Source organism: Phoca vitulina, unplaced genomic scaffold (assembly GCF_004348235.1).
Source record: "Phoca vitulina isolate PV1807 unplaced genomic scaffold, GSC_HSeal_1.0 scaffold59, whole genome shotgun sequence".
Taxonomy (NCBI): Eukaryota; Metazoa; Chordata; class Mammalia; order Carnivora; family Phocidae; genus Phoca; species Phoca vitulina.
In genome coordinates this window covers 1,199,258-1,218,167 of record NW_022589762.1, presented here as the reverse complement: position 1 = coordinate 1,218,167, position 18,910 = coordinate 1,199,258, and the positions used below count along the sequence as shown (strand labels likewise).

The window sequence follows — 18,910 nt, the reverse complement described above, 5'->3', positions numbered from 1 at the left end:
AACCAGGACAGTCGGTCACCCCACTGGGCATGCCCCACCTTTCCCAAGATGCTTACTGTCTGAAGCTGGCCCTGGGGGTTGATAGAATTTGAACAGGAGGTTGGAAAGTTTGCATCCAAGTGAAAACTGGTCTGGGCAGTATCAGCAAAGGGCCCCTCAGGGCCAGAGCCACGGACATGTGATGAGGAACAGTGGTGGAAAATGAGAGAGGGATGGCAGTGCCCAATCTGAAAAGGCTCCAAATATAGGATGGAAGAGTCTGGTGTGGTCTAGTAGGTAGAAGGAACCACTTAACCATCCAGAGCTGGGGATTGTGTGGTGGTTGATTAAATGGTTGCAGAATGCTGTCCTTGGTCCTGCCTCTCCTTCTGCAGTCCTGCCTGCCCCCGGTCCTCTCACTGCTCTTCAGCTTGCCCCACCCAAGGGATGCTGTGGGAGGAGAGGGAGGCATGAGGGGGTCTCTGGAGCTTGGGCAGGGACCACTCATGATCGTGTTTCTCTGTGCCTCCCTGCAGATGACTGCTTATGGGGCTTTCCTACACAAGGGCTCTTTTTGCCGAAACTACTTCAACATCTTGGACCTGCTGGTGGTCAGCGTGTCCCTCATTTCCTTTGGCATCCAGTGAGTAGGACTCCCTCGGCCCCATATGGGGGCACACAAGTGGAAATGGGTGTCAGAGAGGATGACCAAGACTCTGGAGGGCATTCCTGCATGGCCACCGGTGTGACTGTGACAGGAATGGGGTGGGGCCCCTGACTTGTAAAACATGATGGCTGTTTGTACACGTCCTTAATGGTGTGACACTTGGGGGTATGTTGATCCAGCAAGAAGATGTTTAAATATCTGGATCTTGCCATGACAGGCAGGGCCGGGCCCAGTTATAACAGAGGAATGTCTCCAGGGCCTTCCTGCCTCCTCTACCACATGCCCAGTGCCCTTGGCTACCCTCAGCTCCAAGGGCCTGCCATTGCTGTGACCAGCTCTGATCTTCCTGACCATCTTCCCTCCCTTTCTCTCTCCAGTCAAAGAACCTGATGAGAAGAAGGTGGGTGGGGGAAAGAGAAAGAGAGAGGGGAATTACTGATTCTCAATCTTGGCTTCGTAGTGGAATCACCTGAGTAGTTTCAGGAAAGACATTTACCTGGATCCCTCTCCCCAAGTTTTTATTTAATTGGTCTGGGGTACAGGCCTGGGCTTTAGGAGTTCTAAAAGCTCTCCAGGAGACTCCAGTGTACAACCAAGGTTGCCAATTTGCTCAATTAACAGGATCCGATTACTAGTGTCTCCCAAGTTCTATCTGCTGCTAATGTTAACCCTGCCCTTCAACCTCAAAGCACTTTCAGATGCACAATCTTCTGTGGTCCTCACAAAAAAACCTATGAGGCAGGCAGGGCAGGGGCTGTTACCACCATTTTATAGACAGGAAAACTGAGGTTCAGGGCATGAGACTTGCCCAAGGGCACACCAATTGCAGAGGAAAAAGGGTCCTGGGTCTCCCTTCCCAAGGGTGTTTTCATGGTAAGCCTAGAAAGAGTGGACATGGGGACATGAGGAGTGAGACCTTTTCTGTGATCATCAGTTGTATTATCCCAGCTATCTGCCTAGGAGCCTACAGGTCTAGATTCTAATCCCAGCACTACCACTGAACTACTATTTAACCTGAAACCAAGAAACAACGCCCCCCCTTGTCTGTACTTTCCCCCCCCTGATCTTAAAATCCCTTCCATTGCCATTCAGTGCAAACAGACTCCCTCCCTGAGACACTGGGATAACTAGGAATGCCCTTTAAATCCTTTGGGATAAAAGAGCCGTGAACCAGAGAAATCCGATCTTTCTACCAGCTCCCTCTTGAGCACATTATCCTGACCTCATGTAGAATGAAATCAGCCCTGTCTGAGGTGTCATACATTTTTTTAGGTCCCAAGGTGGGTACAAGTTCTCTGAAAGTTTGAGAGGATATCTCAATCAGGGTAGTGTGTGAGGGTTGTGATAGACCCCACCTGGGTTGGGTTGATGAATAACTCCAGAAACCATGTAGGCTTCCTGCTGAGGTGCTTCTGGGGAGAACTGCACCCTGGTGCCTCATTTCCACTGGGGAACAGAAAAAGCCTGAAGCTCCCAGAGATTCTGGCCAGGCCCTAGCATCCAGGTATGCAGGACCTGCTGTGTAGAATCCATTCTTTCAAGTTCTGAGTGTGCTATGAACCAGTGGGTTTCATATATGCACGTAATGGGCAACTACCTAGGACACATGTTTGGAGATCCAGAATATCTCCTCCCCCGCCCATCACCTCCAGCCAACAAAGCCTGAATCTCCACCATCTAATAAAGTTACCATTTATTGTTCATAATATGTGCAAAGCACATTGCTAGATGATACAGATATGTTTCCTCATTTAATCCCTGCAACAACCTTATAAGGCCCACTTTACAGACGAAAAACTAGGGTTCAGAAAAGTTAGAAAATTTATCCTCAGTGAATTGGCTGTTAAGTGGCCCAGCTGGGGTTTCTCTTTTCTTGTCTAAAGCTCCCCTGAGTAGCACATTATAGTGCTAATGACTCATGGTAAATTGCTTTTCATGTTATTTACACACCAACAGGAAGTCCCAGGGTCACCGGCAAGTTCTAGGCTCTTCAAGGGGGTGGGAGGTGGGAGTAGAGAATGGTCCCAGGATGAGAAAAATCCCCCAAAACAGACTTTACACTTTCTCAAGTTGGCCTGGGGTCAGCCTGTCAACACACCCCCTCACCACCTTATTTCCTGCTCCACCAAAAGAGGAGCTTACTCGCCTGCCCTGTTTCCCTCTCCCAGGTCCAGCGCAATCAACGTGGTAAAGATCTTACGAGTCCTGCGCGTCCTCAGGCCCCTGAGAGCCATCAACAGGGCCAAGGGGCTAAAGGTGAGAAGCATGGGTCTGGGGGGTAGCCAGCAGCCCAGCAAGCATCTACCTGGCTGGGGGTTGGCGGAAGTTAAACAAGGGGATGGGGGGGCGGTAGGCTGGAGGGTGGAGAAATAGCCAGGGCAAGTGGCTGCTGTGTGGGAGCCTGGACTCTCCTGCCTGTACCACCAGTTCCACTTCAGGGAGAAGAGAACAAGGACAGGCAGCCATTCAAAATCAGAACTTCTAAGCAAAACTTTCACAAGAAGGAGATGCACACACAAACCCAGGGCACCACATAATGATGAGGTCCCCATATTCCTACCCCTATAAAATGGGAAGCTAGCAGGGCTTTTGTCCCTAGAGTCACCTAGAGCCCAACAGGGGACTTTGGGTTCCATTGGATTCCATCGCCATGTGAACCTGGGAAGGTTCTTTGCCTGTTTGAGTCTGAATTTCCCCCTTTGGCAAAGGGGCTGCCCATTCAGACTCCTCAGAAAGGCTCATGGCTTAGCTGAAGGAAGCTCAGGCTGCAGGCACTTCCAGAACCCCATCCCTTCCCCTGCCCTCTCTTCCCACTGCAGCACGTGGTTCAGTGCGTGTTTGTTGCCATCCGGACCATTGGGAACATCGTGATTGTCACCACACTGCTTCAGTTCATGTTCGCCTGCATCGGGGTCCAGCTTTTCAAGGTAACATCTTGACTCTGATCCGTGCTCCTGCTTCCTTCCCCTCCTCTCAGTATTCCTGAGAAACAGAGCTGGCAGATACAACCAAAAGAGGACAGCGGCCTGAGTCAGACTTGGGATGAGTGGAACCTCCAGCCACCCTCCTCTCAGCGTCCCCCAGGGGAAGAGGAAGAGCCTGGAAGGGGGTGCTCTCCACCAGGCCAAGGACCCCTCACCCTCACAGCACAGCCTGCCCTTGCAGTGCCTGCCCATCCTTCTAGCAAGAAAGGGAGAGGGACTCTTATCCTCTGAAACCTCATGTCAGTCACCTGCTTAAAACCCGAAATGGTCCCCTGTTATCAACAGCATCAAATCCACCCTTCTTCACCTAGCTTTCAGAACCCTGCATCCACCCAGGTTCTCTCTCACTGCATCCAGACAAGACCCCTCAGCTATGGTGAGGCTGGTGTCCATGGTCTCTGCTCTTTCTGCCTTAATCCTTTTATTTTTGCTGTTCTCCCATCTGAAGCATCCGTCCCCCTGCCTTCTCCCACCGACCATATAAATTCCCCTGATTTCCTCCCATCTAATTTGTCCCTCCAAACCCTGTTCCACTTCTACCCTTCTTCAGGCCAGCTGAAAGAGTCCAGCTTTCACGGAGTAGAGTTCCCTTTTTTTTAATTTTTTTTATTTCAGTGGTACTTGCAACACTGAGCATCTTTATTCACTGCCTGCTTTGTATATACAAGCCATATCTTCCCAATTCAATTCTGCTCTCCTTGCACTTTTCATCCCAAGTCCTTAGTATAGTGCTGGGCTATAGAGATGATCACTAATCATTTTTTGACTGATTCATTGATTAATGAACATCTCCAATCACTTTGTTCTTCTGCCTTCCAGGGAAAGCTCTACACCTGCTCAGATAGTTCCAAACAGACTGAGGCGGAATGCAAGTGAGTACAAGCAGGAGGGCAGCCAGCGCCAAAGCTAGTTAACTCTGGGAGGTTGGTGACTTGGCCTGAGAGGAGGGACAACCCATTCTTTCTGAGATGGCACTGACAGCTGAACTTTGACCCATGGGTAATTTGATCACATTGACATGACATGTAAGATTATCTATTCTTGAAAGGTCTACCCTCTCAAGTTCTTTCCAATGGCTAGCACTGTAGGGTTTAAGCCTGGCCAGTCTCATCCCACCCAGCAAGCCAGGAGTCATTGGTGGGTCAGGTGTGAAGGGAGATGAGAGACCCAAAAATTAACTCTTCCTTCTTTCTCAGGGGTAACTACATCACATACAAGGACGGGGAGGTCGACCACCCCATCATCCAACCCCGCAGCTGGGAGAACAGCAAGTTTGACTTTGACAATGTTCTGGCAGCCATGATGGCCCTCTTTACCGTCTCTACCTTTGAGGGGTGGCCGGAGTGAGTATACAAATCAAGGCCTGCCCATCCTGATATTAGAGGTCAAGACATTCCCCAAGTTTTATTATTCTCCCACACTCCTTCCCAGAAGTCATACTTACCTGTGTCCTTCCCAAGCAATGAGGGTTTGTTTCTAAAACAATCTGCGTTCCATGGTCACTGCTGAAACATAGACTCTTCTTTTTCTAGAAGATGTCAACATTTCAGAAATTCCAACCAAAAATGAGCTTCCCCTCCCTACCTCAGAGTGAGCCCCAATGACAGGGGTCTTTGTCATTACTCTCATGGCATCTAGGAGTGGGGTGAGTTTCTCTAGGTATGAGCCCCTGGATTACCATAGGATTCAAGATTACTGCTCCCAACAGGCACTCAATGTGGGTAGAGATGGCCAAGATAGCTATCTTTTAGACTCTACCCCCATCTCCTTAGAAAAAGCCTTGCCTATAATTACAGTGAGACGTAAGAAAGGGACAGAAGCCTGAGTCCAAATTCCTCTGCAGAGATAATGCCTAGACCAACCTGGCTGGCCTTTTACACTGCATCACCTCTACCAGGTTGTTCCATATATCTTGTGTAGACAACTGCTTCCCCATACCCCCTACCTAGTGTATTCCAGGGAAATTATTATTTAAAAGAGAAAATTCTAAGTATTTCTAAGTCAGTAATAGCACATGGATCTGAGAGTCACCATTCTTAGGTGGTAAAATATAGATAATACCTAGAGAATAACCGAGTACTGTGCAGAGTAACAAAGGAGAGAGAGGAGATAATCCCTATCCATGAAGAGGAATAAGCATCATGGGCACGTAGTCCAGGCCCAAATGAATGGCATACACATGTAAACTACCTAAGTATGAATCCAAACCATTGCTGATGATCTAAATAAGCCTGGGTCATTTTTTATCTAATATTTTTATCTAAATGGATATTTGCTCTCAGATAGATTTCTTTTATATTCATTGTAACATCCTCTGAGTCTATACCAGTTTGCAAAGCTGTTTCAGTATTTACTAATATTTCTAGTATTTGAAATCAATGTCCATGACTCATTTTACATTAAAATAATTTTTGACGGTTTCAAAACACCCTCCATATACATTATATCAACCACCCTGCCAGGTAGGAAAGTTAGGCTTATTGTCTCCATTGTACAGATGAAGAACCTGAGGCTCTAAGAGGTTAAGTGATTTGCCCATGGTCCCACACCAGTAAGTGGCAGAGCTGGGACTTGAACCCAGATCTTCTGATTCCCAGCCTAGAGCTGTTTCCAGCACCCCTGATCCGAGGATCCCTAGGAGCAGTGGTGCCATCATTCCACAGAGGTAACACTGCTTCTCTGCTTCCCTCTGGGGCCTGTCTCCTCCTGCAGGCTGCTGTACCGCTCCATTGACTCCCACACAGAAGACAAGGGCCCCATCTACAACTACCGTGTGGAGATCTCCATCTTTTTCATCATCTATATCATCATCATTGCCTTCTTCATGATGAATATCTTCGTGGGTTTCGTCATTGTCACCTTCCAGGAGCAGGGGGAGCAGGAATACAAGAACTGTGAGCTGGACAAGAACCAGGTAGCTTCCTAGGAAGGAGAGGAACAGGTAGCAGGGCAGTGGGGGGGAGCAAGGCTACGTGAGGAATGACAGCAGTTGGCAGCTCGTGGCCCACCCAGAAGAGAGGCTGGAGTCAGGAGAGTGATCCATGCGGATACTAAGATCATCTGTCTGCTCCTCAACAAGGGAATAGGGCTGTCAGTCTTCTGGAAGGGCCTGGACAAAAGAAATGCAAATCCTGGATCTGGCAAATGCATTCAGCCAACAAATATTGGTTAAGCATCTACTTAAGGAGACTCTGTGATGGATTCTGTGGGGGAAAAAAACCTCATACCCTGTGTCTCAGAAGTTGACAAGTCAGAAAGTGTTCACGTGGGTTGGCACATTGATAATGAAGAAAGAAACTAGAGCAATGAGGGAGTGAGAGTTTCAGGGTGGGGAAGAGAGGGGCTTTAGAAAACCACTAGTAAATGGTTTCTTAAAGAAAACACAGAGGCCTGTGCATGAGGTGGGCGCAAGTAGGCTTAAGGAGGAATGATATGGGAATGCCAGTACTGGGAGGTATTCTGTTGGCCTATGAGAAAGAGCTGGAAACTCTGTCAGGGAGGAATGAAGCTGTTACGGTGGGCTGCAACATGTGGTCACTGAGGTCGCTTCCCCAACTAGGCTCCCCGATGGGGAGAGTCAGGGGGAACTGTATCCCTGTCCATGAGTGACTTAAGGTCTTGTATGGGTAGGTACATGGCACAAGACATTCAGCTCTACACCAGTTAGGCCAACTGGACCCCTCATGGGTTTTGATGTCAACCTCTTGGGTTTAGACTCATCATTCTGGCTGCTGTATGGCCTTTGGATTGGAAGTAAGATGGGAAAGAAGGAGGCCAATTAGAAAGTGTAGATGTGATGATTAGACCCTGATCTACTATCAGGTTAATGATAGTGGAGGTGGACAGGATAAGAAATAAAATTGGTCAGGCCTAGAGATTGGGTGTGGAGGCTGAGGGTAAGTGAAGAGGCTGGAGTGAGTCCCCAGTTTCTGATACGGGAATCTGGGCCCAGTGCACAGAAAATGAATCTGTGCTGGAGTCTCACGATTCTAGCTAGCCCCAAGATCTGATCCCCTGTCCCTGAACTATGTCTTCTGATCTTGTGGACATGGATAAATAAGGGAGATTGACTTAGGACAGGAAGGAAAAGTTAAGAAGTGCCCCAAGGAGAGTCTGTGGCATAGGAAATAATCAATGGGAAGACCAAGTATCTGTCATTCTGTAAGTATTCATCAAATGCCACCTAAGTGTCAGCAGTATACAAGGCATTACCGAGTTGAAAAAAGGAGACACAAACTCCTTGACAAAATCTTGGTAAGGAAACTGACTAGAGGCAATGATTTCCTTGATTAAGGGAGTGATAGGAAAAAAAAAAAAAAGTCCAAATAATATCTCAAACCTGTAAATGAGCTAGATAAGTAGATTATTTCTCTGATGCCCCAGGTTTGCAGTTTCATCCACACCCCACCTCCTCTGCCATCCCCACACACATCATCCAGGTTACTAACCCGCTCTCTCCATCCCCACCCCACCCCTCCTGCTGCCTCCCTCCCAGCGACAGTGCGTGGAATATGCCCTCAAGGCCCGGCCCCTGCGGAGATACATTCCCAAGAACCAGCACCAGTACAAAGTGTGGTACGTGGTCAACTCCACCTACTTTGAATACCTGATGTTCGTCCTCATCCTGCTCAACACCATCTGCTTGGCCATGCAGGTCAGTCCGAGGGGAGGATCCATGACGCCTGCAGGAAGGAGGATGCTAGGGGAGGAGATGAAGTGTAGAAGAGCTGCGTGGCTGACTCCAGTGGGGCACCTTCATGTTGGCCAAGAGACAGAAAGAGCAGAAGAACTGTCCTCTTTTCCAAGATGGAGAAGGACAAGTGTCCCTTCTCAAGGATGAGCTCCTCTCTGGGACCTTATAAGAGAATCCATAGAGGCCTGGGCTAATAAAACGCTTAGAGTGAAGGAAATGGAGAACAGAGGGGGAGCCTGAAGAGTTTGCTACTGTGAGGCATGGGTACAGAGGTTGATTCTATATCCACCTCTCTTCAGGGAGGTCAACTTGTGCTTGAGCTCTCTTGAGAACCAGAAGTCTCCATAAAGGTGTCATAACCTGTGTTTTCAGAGCTAGCAGAGAAGGGAAGAATTTGCAGGATTTCCTGAGTCCACCTGGCTGCCCACAGAGATGTGAATGGCCTTCCAGGGCTTGGTTCAAGGAAGATCTCTGTTGAGAGGAGGGTGGTAAGGAGTAGGGATGCCCCTGCCTCGTTTTGACAGTCCTTCCCCTCCCCTCAGCACTACGGCCAGAGCTGCCTCTTCAAAATTGCCATGAACATCCTCAACATGCTCTTCACTGGCCTCTTCACCGTGGAGATGATTCTGAAGCTCATTGCCTTCAAACCCAAGGTAGGCCTCTGAAAAAGTTGTCTGGTCTGCAGGCACTGGAGGGATGGACAAGGGGGAGTGCCAGTACTGAAAGAAGGAGAGTGAGGGGCAAAAATAATCCGTGAAAGACCCCATCTTCTTGGAAAATAAATGTTACAACTCCTAAACCTACCAGGAGTTGTACCAGAACAACCCCTTGAGATAGTCTCCACTCTAGTCTGTGGCTGGAAAATACAGGAAACAGATTCCTCCCTGTGCTGAGCCTCTTCTTCCAAGGAGGCAGATGATGGTTCTTCTTGTCTTTCCCACCCTGTCTCCACCCTCATCCCCCAGCACATAATCTAGAAGAAACTGTGCCCACAGACTGGCAAACCAAACCTCTTCACAACCAGCCCCCCAGATTCACTTGGGCTGCTGTTCTACTGCCCTCTCACTTCATCAGCCACAGACCACCCTCATTGTAAAAAGCTCAGCCAGGGCTTCATTTGCTCAGGCTCAGTTTCCCAGCTGATGGGGTCCTCCCATCCAGAGGCTACATCATTGTTCCCTAGCGCTTTCTAGTACGAGAAGGCAAATGTCTGAGGTTTGCTACTTGCGAGCAACTTCTAGGAAAAAAGGCTGGGAGAAAGATGAGAACCATTGGCTGAATGAGGTAGGGTAGGGAAGGTTGGATTGTCTGTCGCTTTGGATTCTCTGTGCCCTCCCTAACCAGCCCCACCCCCATTCTCCTGACTAATGGAGGAGGAGACTGACTTGAGCATCACCCGCCATCTTCCACCCCTGAAGACAGGTCAGAATCATTGGCATCCACTGGCCTGGGATTCACAACACAGGCAGCTGCTCCTGAGAGAGGGTATAGCTGCAACTCCTTTTGGAGAGCGATGAGAAAGAAAGAGTTGGTTCTAAGAGAATTATATGGCTACAGACTTGAGAAAAACTCTCTAGCTATTTGAGCCTTCTCTCCCCCTCCTTTACTAGTTTTTACAGATTCAACACAGATCAACAGGAGACAAAAAGGAAGGGTCCTTTCCATATATTCCATTTTTATTCAAATTTTTACTTGTCTTGGAGTTAAATGGGACAGGGGGTGCTCCTTGGCTGTTGGATCCATATTCATTTAACAAGATGTCTATCATCTTCTCTGAATTAAAATTCAACTAACATTTCTGAATAACCTACCATGTCCTACACATACCTCATTGCGCGTAATCCTCAAAACACCCTCATAACACAGGTATTAGCATCCTCATTTCAGAGAAGAGGGAAGTGAAGCTCAGAACAATTAAGTGTAATATTAATTACACCATTATTAAGTGGCAGAACTGGGAATAGAATCTGACTTTATAGTCGATGTAATTTCCACCATGCCAAGCTGTTAGCAAGCATCTTCCATGTCAAGTGTACTGCCGGTGCTTTTCAGAAAGAGGGAAACAACCGGTGAGGGACTTTAAGATAAAACAGATCATATTCTTGCAATGTTGGTCCCTTCTCTCAAAGAATGCCTAGGGATCTTGGCTAATTTTCAGAGAATAAGACTCCTAGTAAATGTCATTTGGTGATAATAATGGTATTTCCTACCTCCTCCAGGGCACTAAATATACTCTTTTCACTTTCCCTTCCAAGCCCAGTCCCTTTCAGGGGCATAAATTTTGTCCTGACCTAAAGAAGACCACTGAATCTCCCTGGTCACCTTCCATAGGGCCCGTGGGACCTCTGCTTACCTGTAGTTCTATTCCAAGCCACGTAGCCCCACAGTACTAACGGGTTCATAGCCCATAGCAACATGACCGGTGAGGCTGGGAATGCGGGATTATTGCCAAGTTGAGCTTCAGTCACAGATGACAGCCTCTCGTAGGGAAACTGGCATCACTTTTACCTAGTTTCACGAGACATATGGTTTAAATATTTCAAAGCCTTGAATCATTCCACAGTTGACTCAGATGTGTGTCTGATGATGTCTGATGCAGTCTGCAGAGCCATGCAGTGGACTTTGTGAATTATTCCTCATGACCACAGAAGATATATTGGGCAGACCTGCCCTATGAAGCAAATGAAATTGATCCCTGCAGGGGCCTCAGCCTGAAAGATCCCCTTACCTAAGTTTGCAGATCAAGGAATAAGCCATTTCCTCGGTAGTAGCTAGCTGTGGTCATCTAAACCATAAAGTGAGTTTCCTAGTTTCCTCAATCCCTAGTTTCCTGCTGTGATAAGATGGAGTAAAATAAGAAAGACTTTTCCCAAAGAAGTAAGAGAGCCATCCTGGGGCCGTTTGCATTTCACATATGCCAGGGTCAATCTGTGCTGTAAAGAGAAAGTAAAATGGATAATTTCTGTGAATATCTCTAAAGGGACTTCTGGCAATAGAGGGGTAAAGGTCACTGGACCTGGCTGGCCAAAGAAGGTTGACCAGTTGGGACTTAAGGAGAGCAGGGTGCCCTGGTTTCTCATTAAGCTATGTTCTTCATTTAGGGAATAGACCCCAGGAAAAGCATCCTCCAACATTTCAGGCAGCAAATCAAACCAAAAATGACTTGAAGACCTGGTAGAAATATCTGGCTGGGTGTGGCCCAAGCACCAGCAGCTTCTGAAATACAGAACAGCTTTCATATCTCACCGTTAACTGAGATTCTCTTCAGCACCTTTTATTTCACTGGCATGATTCTTTATATATGATATGAACGAGTCTGCACTTGTAAGCATTATGTATAAAAGGACAGTTAGGCAGCAAGGATGTAGAAGACACATCAACCGTAGCCAGGGAAACATTATCGGAAGTTCTCAGTGCTTGACTTTTCTTCTCTATCCTTTCAGTCTCTGTGATTGGTTGGTTGGTCAGTTGGTTGGCTAGTCACTTTGTACCTTGTTTCATTCTTTTGTTGTCTTCGTGGTGATTGATGTTGCCAAGTTCTTCATTTCTGTTCTCCTCACCATACCATGGAAAATGACTTTACTCAAGTAAATCCCTGCCCTAAATCCAACTGTCCCACTCCTTAAGTTGACACTCTATTCCAAACACACCAAAAACTATGGGTGAGTATAAACCAGTTTAGAGCAATTCAGTCCCCCACCAAAACGTCAGGGATCTGTGGGGATGTCTGAACAGAATGCAGTAGGTAATAGTAGTATTGATTTTAACACCTAATAGCAAACCAGAGGAGATCCCTTCCCTAGAGTAAGAGACACTGAATGGTACCTGAGTCCTACATGTGTAGGACCAAGTTGGTCAGCATGGAAAAGTCCTGGTTAGAATTGTCTGAAGGTAACTAGATAACTGGGTTGTTCTCCTATAGGGAATTGGAAAGCATCAGCAAAGACAGAAAAAAAATTAAGATATACTTTATGATAAGTACTGAAAAAATATCTAATGCCTAGGAATAAATCTAATAAAAAATGTCAAAAATCTCTACAGAGAAAACTATAAAATTTCATAGAAAGGAACTAAAGAAAACTAAGTAAGTTGAGAAATATATTGTGTTCATGAATTGGAAAACTCAATATTATAAACATGTAAGTTCTCTTCAAACTGATCCATAGATTCTGTACAATCCCAGTGAAAACTCCAGATTGGACTTTACCCAAGGTGAGAATGGCAGGAGAAAGGGAAGCCACCAGCAAACCCTTTCTGGCTGACAGGATGACCCTGGGTGGTCCCAAGGCTTCAGCCCACTTGGGCAGCTCTGACATCACCATGGAGAGAGAGAGGCAAGAACCTGGTTCGGGAAGCAGTGCCAGGCACAGATACTCCACTGTTAACTACAGGTTTTAGTACCAGAAGGGCTGATGATGTCACTTGGTTGGCTGGGATTTGCTGTTGACAATGACTCAGCAAGCACAATGAGGAGGGGAGGAGGGAGCAGAGGGGTTCCAGGCTTGCCCTCCTCAGCAGAAGTCGGTTTGCCCCAGGAAGGCAGGAGTTCCGCCAGTGAAAGGCTCCTGACTGCTCTGCTCCCTATAAACTTTCACATGGGTCATGGAGGGATGAAGAAGCAGGTCTGCTATTACTGAGAGGTATCTCGTGCCCCTTGGCTGCTGCCCATTCCGTATCTCCCCCCAGGGGAGGATGCTGGAGGGGATTTGACCCTGGCAGCTCCCTGTGATCAAAACCTTGGTCTTCCCTTTCAGCTTTCTCCCAGACTGAGAGGCGAACAGAACCAAAATGAAATCACTCATTGACCTTCCTGGCACCTCAGCCTTCTTGAATAAGAGCAGCCAAAGCCTTGGGACTTGCTTTCATGTTGCAGGACAAATTAGGGCCCCAAGGCATTTCAAACCTAGGGGATGAAGTGAGGTCTCTGGACCAGCTCTGTCTAATAGAACTTCCTGCGATGTTCCATATGCACTGTCTGCAATATAACCACTAGCCTTCTGTGGCTGTTGAGCACTTGAAATGTGGTTAGTAGAGCCAAGGGTTGGTTTTTCAAATATATTTAATTAATTTAAAATTATATAGCCAAATGTGGCCGGCTGCTGCTGTGTTGGGCAGCACAGCTCTGGACACTGCTTCTTTCCCATAATATTCCCAGCTTCTGCTGTCCTCTGTCTGTCTTGGTTTCTTCAGCCCAGCTGCTCTGGCTTCATGAAGCCAGATGGTTTACCTCACCCTCCCCACTCTCTCTCCAGCTTTTAGTTTTCTGCCAAAAAGTGACTTATGGTGGAAGCCCTCTTGACAGGGTAAGACAGTCTCTTGCTCTGGGATCCCACAATGTGGATTTTCTCCTGACTTGGCCAGCCCTCTCTGTCATCCCTGGACTTCCCCGGTCCTTGTCAGCTGCAAGTGCTGAGGCTTCTTCCCTGTGGATCCTGTCCCACCCAGTTTCTGAGCTCAGGAAGGCCCTACGGGAGGCGGAGAAAGTGCCCTGGCAGGTGCAGTCCGGAATTAGTCTGCTTCTAGGGGTTGTGTCCCTGGTGATCCCTGGGGCACCCAGCTACACTTCTTCCCAGTCTTTTGGGCTTCAGACTAGGTTTCCTGACAGTGCTTTAGTGCCCTAGTGAAACTGAAATCTGAGAGCCCTCAGCCTATACCCGGTTCTTGCCTGACCCCTCCTCAGGGTGTAGAACCTTATCCTTGCGCATCTCAGTTGCTGGCCAGAGACTTGCTTCCCGACAGCTTTGACGTCACTTCCCGAGGAGATGCCAGCCTTCCAGCCACATCCTTTCTCCAGCTCGGCTCTGCCTGGCACTCTTACCCTGCCCTGGCTTCTATTGCTAGGCTCCAGCATGCCTTGTAACTGTCTGGGCTGGGACTCCTGTCCCCTGCCCCCAAGACAGAGAACTTGGCCAACATTTCATAGTGTGAGATAACAGTGGAGCAGTAATTCAGCAGCCACCATATTGTCTCTGCTCTGGGGACTTTTTGTAGCCCCTGTTACCCTTCCGGAAAGAGGACATGAGGGCAATGAAGGCTTGGCTGCTTCTCGGAGGGCAGAGAAGCAGAAAGAGGGTGAGGCTGGAGGCACTGGCCGACAAAGAAAGCAGCTCCTCCTTCCCTCAGTCTGTTGTCCCGAGGAGTCCATCTGTGGCCCATGCACACTTCCCTTGGCCGGGAGCAAGGGATGAGTCAGAACTAGAAGGAAGCCTGGCTAATGAGATGCTCTGAGAACCAGAGCTGCTCAGGACCATGGAGGTCAAATGCTTGTCAGGCCCCATCGCCTGGCACTGGGCACAGCCTCACTGTGGTCCCAGCCGCATGAGCAGCCATGAGGCTATGAGAAGGAACCGTTAAGAGGTTCTCCAGTGGCCCTCTTCGTGATCAGCACTGTGCAGGGCCAGCCGGCTCTGCATCTTGCAAGTCTCCAAGCCTGAGAGGGGGTGCTGCTGGCCTTGGACTTCCCACGCCCAAAGGCAGCCTTCCTCTTATTGCTGATTGTGCCTGTACGATGCAGGGGATCCCATGGATTCCGATGGTCCCCAGAGCAATCTTTTCTCTGCACGCTCTGTTGTTCTTAGGAATGATTCTTCTCTTGGGAAGGATTGTTGACCCCAACGTGGGTGGGCAGAGGCCCTGCCAAGGTGAGGGGAGTTTGGGGGATATCCTAAGGGCGTGATCAAGATGGAGCTAATTTCTTTTCACAGGGCTTGTGGCAAAAGGGACAGATGCAGGCTAGGCTGGGGTACTAGGTTCACATATGGACAGGCAGAGGGAAAGCTGGAATGGGGAGCTGGAAGGCTAGGAAGCATTCAGAGATAAGACTTGCAAAGAAATTCTGCAGTCCAATTTCTCAGTCTACTCTGTCAGTTCTATCCATGCCTAGAAGTTCCTTTCCTTAAAGATCCAGCATCTAAGGATGCCTGGGTGGCTCCGTCAGTTAAGCACGTCTGCCTTTGGCTCAGGTCATGATCCCAGGGTCCTGGGATCAAGTCTGCATCGGACTCTCTGCTCAGCAGGGAGCATGCTTCTCCCTCTTCCTGCTGCTCCCCCTGCTTGTGCTCTCTCTCACTCTCGCTCTCGCTCTCTGTCTGACCAAGAAAAAAAAGAAAAGATCCAGCATCTGGTTTCCCTTTGGCAAATAGCTTTCCACACACCGCCTGAAGATGTCATAAAGATGCCTGCTTGGGGTTCCCGAGGGGCACCCGTGCCCTCTACATATGTAAAGGGGGCTTCTGAAGCTGAGGGTCCAGATTGTTCAGGCCTGGACCCACTGTTTTAGGCATTGGAGCCCTTGTCCTCCATAAGCAAGCTGCCCCCGGGGAAAGGGACCAGGGTTCTGACACTCATGAGGCAGAAGGAGAAGCTGGGAGAGTGTCTTAGTGATGACACAAGCCCCAAGGCAAGTAGCCGATCTGCCTTTCTGACCGAGGGAAGAGAGGCCATTTTTACCAAACGTGAGCCCTGCCTACTTTCCTACTCAGGCTGTAGATGTCATATCTGGACTATGTATTCATTGGCTTCCAAAATCAGATGTGCTCGCTGTCCGCCAAAGGAGCCAAGTGGGGGGCATGCCAAAGGATAGGCTCCAAAGTGTTGCCAACTCTGACTGAATCAGAGCCACAGGAGAAAGGGACACATGAGCTGGTGTTAGAGAAGCTGCCAATCAGCAAAGGAGGTCTGTCAGCTGCCACAAGGCCCTGAGCAACCCCACAGGGGCCCTGGGACAACCCAGGCAGATAGAGTGAGAAGGATGGCAGGGCCAGAATTGCTGTAGATGCACCAGCACAGCAACCGAGGGGCCCAGAAGACCCTACAGGCAGGATTCCATCAGGCCTGGGCCTGGGCCTGCCCCTGGGGACGAGACTCCCCACCCCCGGCGAGGAGGGATGCTGATACCCAATGCCCTTCCACAGGCCAACAGGAATTTCAGTACTCTTTCTTTATAGCCCAGTAACGGACCAGGAGAAGGAAGGTGGAAATAAAATGACCGGTAGGAAAGAAAGTAAACCAGAGCCATTTCCTCTTCTTGAAAGCTGAATATCTTCTAGAAACTTGGTTTGTTTTTGCCAGGTAATTACGTTGCCGGCTAAAATCTACTTTCTCTCCAACTTTACCTCGGGCTCTAACTGCACTACTTGCCAACAAGCTAGACATACATCTCTGTGTGAGGCAATCATTTTTGCAAGGCTTTCTTCTTTACCAAGAAATTTTACTTTCTTTGCTTAATCATCCACTCCCCAGCAAGGGAGAAAATTCAGGTAGATTGAGAACCAGGAAGCCTATCTCCCTCCTGTGTCAGGGAATGAGTTGGGGGTGGGCCGGTAGAGTTATAGTTTCTACGTGCAGTTCTCTCCATGGCTCCATGTCTCTGTAAAGGAGGAACACGAGCTTAGCAGACCGTGGGAGACAGAGTAAGGTGCTGTCCCCATCCATCTCTTTGACTGCTAGAGCACATACCCCCGACTGGGTAACTTACCAACGACTAGAATGTCTTTCTCACAGTTCTGGAGGCTGGAAGTCCAAGATTGAAGTGCCAGCATGGTTACCTTCTCTGGTGAGGGCCGTCTTCCTGGTTTACAGCTGCGCCTTCTCACGGTGTCCTTACATGGTGGAAGGGGTGAGGGAGCTCTGTGGGAGCTCTTCTACAAAAGCATGAATCCCAGGGGTGCCTGGGTGGCTCAGTTGGTTAAGCATCTGCCTTCGGCTCAGGTCATGACCCCGGGGTCCTGGGATCGAGCCCCACGTCGGGCTCACTGCTCGGGGGGAAACCTGCTTCTCCCTCTCACTCTCCCTCTGTGCTCTCTCTCTCTCAAATAAATAAATAAAATCTTAAAAAAAAAAAAAAAGGCAGGAATCCCGTTCTTGTGGGCTCCACCCTCATGAGCTCATCTCCTCCCAAAGCCCCACCTCCTAACACCATGTCTTTGGTCACCAGGATTCCAGCATGTGACATGGGGGATGGGGGACACAAACATGCAGGTCATAGCAATGTCTAAAAGGCACTGGTGGCTTCTGAGGAAAGTGCCGTCTAGATGGAACATGGCAGGGTCCCTCAGCCTGGGGAGGTTGCACCCAGCCCTCTAACTCTGAAGAAAGGAACCTCCTGCCTCATCATGCTCTTCTTGTCCATTACCATTTTAAAGTTGGTCCTTTTGCAATTCTGGTGTTCTGTCTTCTCTCATCCTGAGCTTATTGATTCTATCCCTTCACACAGATTTCTGCTTAATACCGTAATACAATTTCAAGGCTCGTCCTGATGCATCCTTGAAGCTGGGCTGTATAAGACAGCATAAACCATGCTACTAACACCTTTTCCTGTGACAAAAAAAAACCTCATTCCTGGGACAAGATTGGAGTTCCATTGCTGACCATTTCCTCTCTTTCTCTGTCCCTGGGCCTTGTCTTTCTTCACGTTGTTTATTTCCAGAACTCTTTGCCTGTGTTTTGTTGGGCTAGTGTTTTGCTGCAGGCTAAAGTTCACCAACAGCTCAGCAAATATCATATTGAGTGCTGACATGGCAGGCAGGTACCAGGGACACCACGGTGACCACAAGCAGGCTGGTGAGTGCAGCCTTGCTCACTTCGCCTTTTTAAGAACAGACCTCCCTCCCTGACTTTGGCTCACTCTTGGGTCTGGTAGAGTCCCCAGTTTACCATCCCATCCATCCCTGGAAAACCTCTTCGGCCTGGAACTCCTGTTCCTACTTAAGAAGCAGCGAATAAACACATGAACCCATTTTGTATCAGTTCCAATACCTTAAATTAAGAAACACTCAGAAACAAGGAGGGAAGGAAATATCTGAAGAATTGGATTTTCTTTTTTTGTAAAGATTTTATTTGTTTGACAGAGAGAGAGATGGGGAGAGAGCACACGCTGGAGGAGCAGGCTCCCCGCTGAACAGGGAGCCCAGTGTGGGACTCGATACCAGGACCCTGGGATCATGACCTGAGCCGAAGGCAGACGCTTAACTGGCTGAGCCACCCAGGCGCCCCTACACTAGATTTTCTCCATTCACTACCTCAATTAATCCATGAGAGAAGCATTATGGTATTTAGGAAACTGAAGGTCAGAGAAAAGCTAAGTAATGTGTCCAAGATGGCAGAGCTGATTTTTTGTTGTTGTTTTTGGGGGATTTTAATGCAGGTGTAGGTGATTCAAGAGCCAAGCTCTATCCACTCATTGACACAACAAATATGAGCAAGCTGAGATGTTGCTGTGCATGTAATGGGTCCTCAGCAAGTGTTCACATTCTTCCTTATAAGCAGACCGGAGACAAAATGAAAGCAAGCCATTCTCAAGTAACAAGCCTCTGTAAACTGATAGTCACTCCATTCCCATGTCCTCTGCCTCCTCTGAGGCCCCTTATCCCCTTGCCCCCTCATTCGCCCATTCTGTCCTTGACTCCTGTGTTTCCCTGCATTGGTCTGCACCTTCTGGATTTCCCTTCCAAACCTGAAGTGACAGATCCTTTCAGGAGAGGAGACAGTCCTTTGATAGGTGACTACACCTAAAAGCCGACATATTAATGTGTGTGCATACACACATGCACATGCACTTGAAATGGGAAGACCTGCAAGATGTGGAGA

General features: G+C 48.5%; 1 protein-coding gene across 10 annotated transcripts in view; it reads left to right on the top strand.

Annotated features, from left to right (window-relative positions):
* CACNA1C (calcium voltage-gated channel subunit alpha1 C) overlaps positions 1 to 18,910 on the top strand; it is a 665,215-nt gene that overhangs the window by 553,934 nt on the left and 92,371 nt on the right. For all 10 annotated transcript variants that reach the window (XM_032390971.1, XM_032390977.1, XM_032390968.1 and 7 more), the window contains 8 exons: positions 516 to 622; positions 2,815 to 2,902; positions 3,466 to 3,573; positions 4,450 to 4,502; positions 4,827 to 4,973; positions 6,343 to 6,544; positions 8,126 to 8,284; positions 8,866 to 8,976. In XM_032390971.1, coding sequence (XP_032246862.1) covers positions 516 to 622; positions 2,815 to 2,902; positions 3,466 to 3,573; positions 4,450 to 4,502; positions 4,827 to 4,973; positions 6,343 to 6,544; positions 8,126 to 8,284; positions 8,866 to 8,976 — 975 coding nt within the window. The remainder of the gene's footprint in view (positions 1 to 515; positions 623 to 2,814; positions 2,903 to 3,465; positions 3,574 to 4,449; positions 4,503 to 4,826; positions 4,974 to 6,342; positions 6,545 to 8,125; positions 8,285 to 8,865; positions 8,977 to 18,910) is intronic.